Source organism: Poecilia reticulata, linkage group LG17 (assembly GCF_000633615.1).
Source record: "Poecilia reticulata strain Guanapo linkage group LG17, Guppy_female_1.0+MT, whole genome shotgun sequence".
NCBI classification, from domain to species: domain Eukaryota; kingdom Metazoa; phylum Chordata; class Actinopteri; order Cyprinodontiformes; family Poeciliidae; genus Poecilia; species Poecilia reticulata.
Genome location: NC_024347.1, coordinates 30,375,833 through 30,378,044, shown reverse-complemented (window position 1 = coordinate 30,378,044; position 2,212 = coordinate 30,375,833). Strand labels below are relative to the sequence as shown.

At 48.3% G+C, this 2,212-nt stretch overlaps 1 protein-coding gene across 12 annotated transcripts in view; it reads right to left on the bottom strand.

The window, feature by feature from the left end:
• Positions 1-2,212, bottom strand: part of efr3a (EFR3 homolog A (S. cerevisiae)) — a 61,908-nt gene that overhangs the window by 23,138 nt on the left and 36,558 nt on the right. For all 12 annotated transcript variants that reach the window (XM_008434774.2, XM_017310060.1, XM_008434771.2 and 9 more), the window contains one exon: positions 1,532-1,672. In XM_008434774.2, the coding sequence (XP_008432996.1) occupies positions 1,532-1,672 (141 nt within the window). The remainder of the gene's footprint in view (positions 1-1,531; positions 1,673-2,212) is intronic.

The following is a 2,212-nucleotide window of genomic DNA, read 5'->3' as shown; positions in this document are numbered from 1 at the left end:
TCAGGGTGTGTGTCCGGCCCCCTGGCGTTTCTTCAGGGTGCGTGTCCGGCCCCCTGGCTTTTCCTCAGGGTGTGTGTGTCTGGCCCCCTGGCGTTTCTTCAGGGTGTGTGTCCGGCCCCCTGGCGTTTCCTCAGGGTGTGTGTCCGGCCCCCTGGCGTTTCCTCAGGGTGTGTGTCTGGCCCCCTGGCGTCTAAGCAAACATCCTGAAGCTTAATGACCAGCTGTTTGCTCCGTTTCCTTGCTTATCTTTCAGAAACGCAGCTCTTTCACCAGTGATAAATAAGTGAGAAGTCTCCCAGGTCAGCTGGTCGTAGAGAGAAAAGCAGGTGAGGAAGGAGAAAAGCTTTGAAACCAAACAAACTGAGGAAGAAGTGAGTCAGTGTTTCTGAAGCAGCTGTCAAACAGTGTTATAAACCGATTGTAAAAGCAGCATTCAAAGGTTCAGCTCTCCACTTAATTTGCAAGCATGAGTTACATATTTAGGGAAAACGTGTCACTCCAGCCTGCATGAACGTGGAAATATTCATTAAGGAGCAACAGGGAGCCTTTTTTACTTTTTCTGCTAAAGATTTGGGTTTTGTTCAGTTTGTGGAGTGAAAGCAGCAGCCGGGTCAGATGCACTAATAACTGACCATCAGTCTGACTCTTCCACACCAGCTTGATGCTCAGCGGTATGACGACATGTTCACACGATGCTGCAGCGGAGCAGCTAACCGCTGGTCTGGTTCTGAGGCTGAAGATCTCCAGGGAGAAAGGAGACATTTCAGAGAGCTGCTCATCTTCCCAGGAGAGAAGATCTGACCGCTCAGCAAAAAGTCCGGTACACTCAGTTCGATTAGGAACCAGAACTCCATCATCTGTGGTTCCGAGTCCAACCAAGCTGTTCCCCTCCTGGCCTGTGGGGGCGCTGCACCAGAAACCATTGAAGGAAACCATAAAAACCTCTAAAGACACCGAGAGCAGCTTCCTTCATGAAGTAGAAACAAAAATGGAGGCGTCAGATTTAGCGTTTGGAGGATTTCTCTTCAGTCTGGCTAAAAACCGAACTATTTCTCCTGCTAGCGCTAGACTAGCATATTAGCTTTGGTTGTATTTACCCAGAATGCCATGCGCTGTAGTCCACTTCCTGCTTTTGGAGCGGTCTCCAGTCCGCTTGGAATTCACATTCAAACCGAACCAGAGTTTACTAAAATAATCATTCGCAACAATAACCCCAAGTTAAAAATTTTAAAATAATCGTAATAATTCAGGAACAAAGAGATAGTACGAGAATAAAGTTGTAATAATAAAATAAAGTCGAAGTAATATAAGAATAAAGTCATAAATTACAAAGAGTAACAATAACATGAGGATAAAGTCTTTATTCTCATATTAAAACTTTCTCCGATTTTTTTCAAACCTGGCTCCAATATTTGGTCACAGCACAGTAAATCCACCATAATCAAGGTGGCCTAGTCAAAGTTCAGTGCTAAGCCTCATTGAAATGCTGCTGAGGAACCTTAGAAAGGAAGAATCTCCAGGTTGTACTCACACCAACACGGGCCGGACGGCGTTCTTCATGTTTCCGTAGGCGGCTCGGCCCAGCAGCTCCCTGAAGCAGTTCTCAGCCAGAGCCGCCGGGTTCTCCTCGCCATCCTGACCCGACCCGGACGGCGTGCTGGGATGCCCCGCCCTGCGGAGGGAAGCGGAGAAGCATGAGGAACAGAAAAGCTTTGCAAAGAGCCGTTAGCTCAGCAGAGCAACTGGGAAACAGGCAACAGGCCTGGAAATGGCAGCATCACGTAGCAACATGTCGCGCCGGGGCAACGATCAATATTTCATAACAACACGGAGGCTGAGGAGACAAACCTCCAGGAAATAAGAAAAGGAGGGAAGAGAGACACTGACATTAAATGAAAGTTTCATCAGAAGGAAAACCTGGAAACAACCAGGATGAATAATTGATGCGGCTGCAGAGGAGAAGCTGCTGCTTCTCGACCAACAGCCAATCAGACGCCACGGCTCACATCGCAGTAATGGGAAGGTCAAAGGTCAGCTCATTGGACGGTGATGTTCAGAGCCGAGGTGTGAAATCTGAGCTGTCAGAGTTCACACTGCTGCCGGACCCTCAACGGCAGAGACGTCTGGAGGAAACAGCAGCTCAAACCCAGGAGGAGGATGATGCACACATTAGCTTCCGCTACATACGGTGTTCACTTTAGCATTAGCTTCC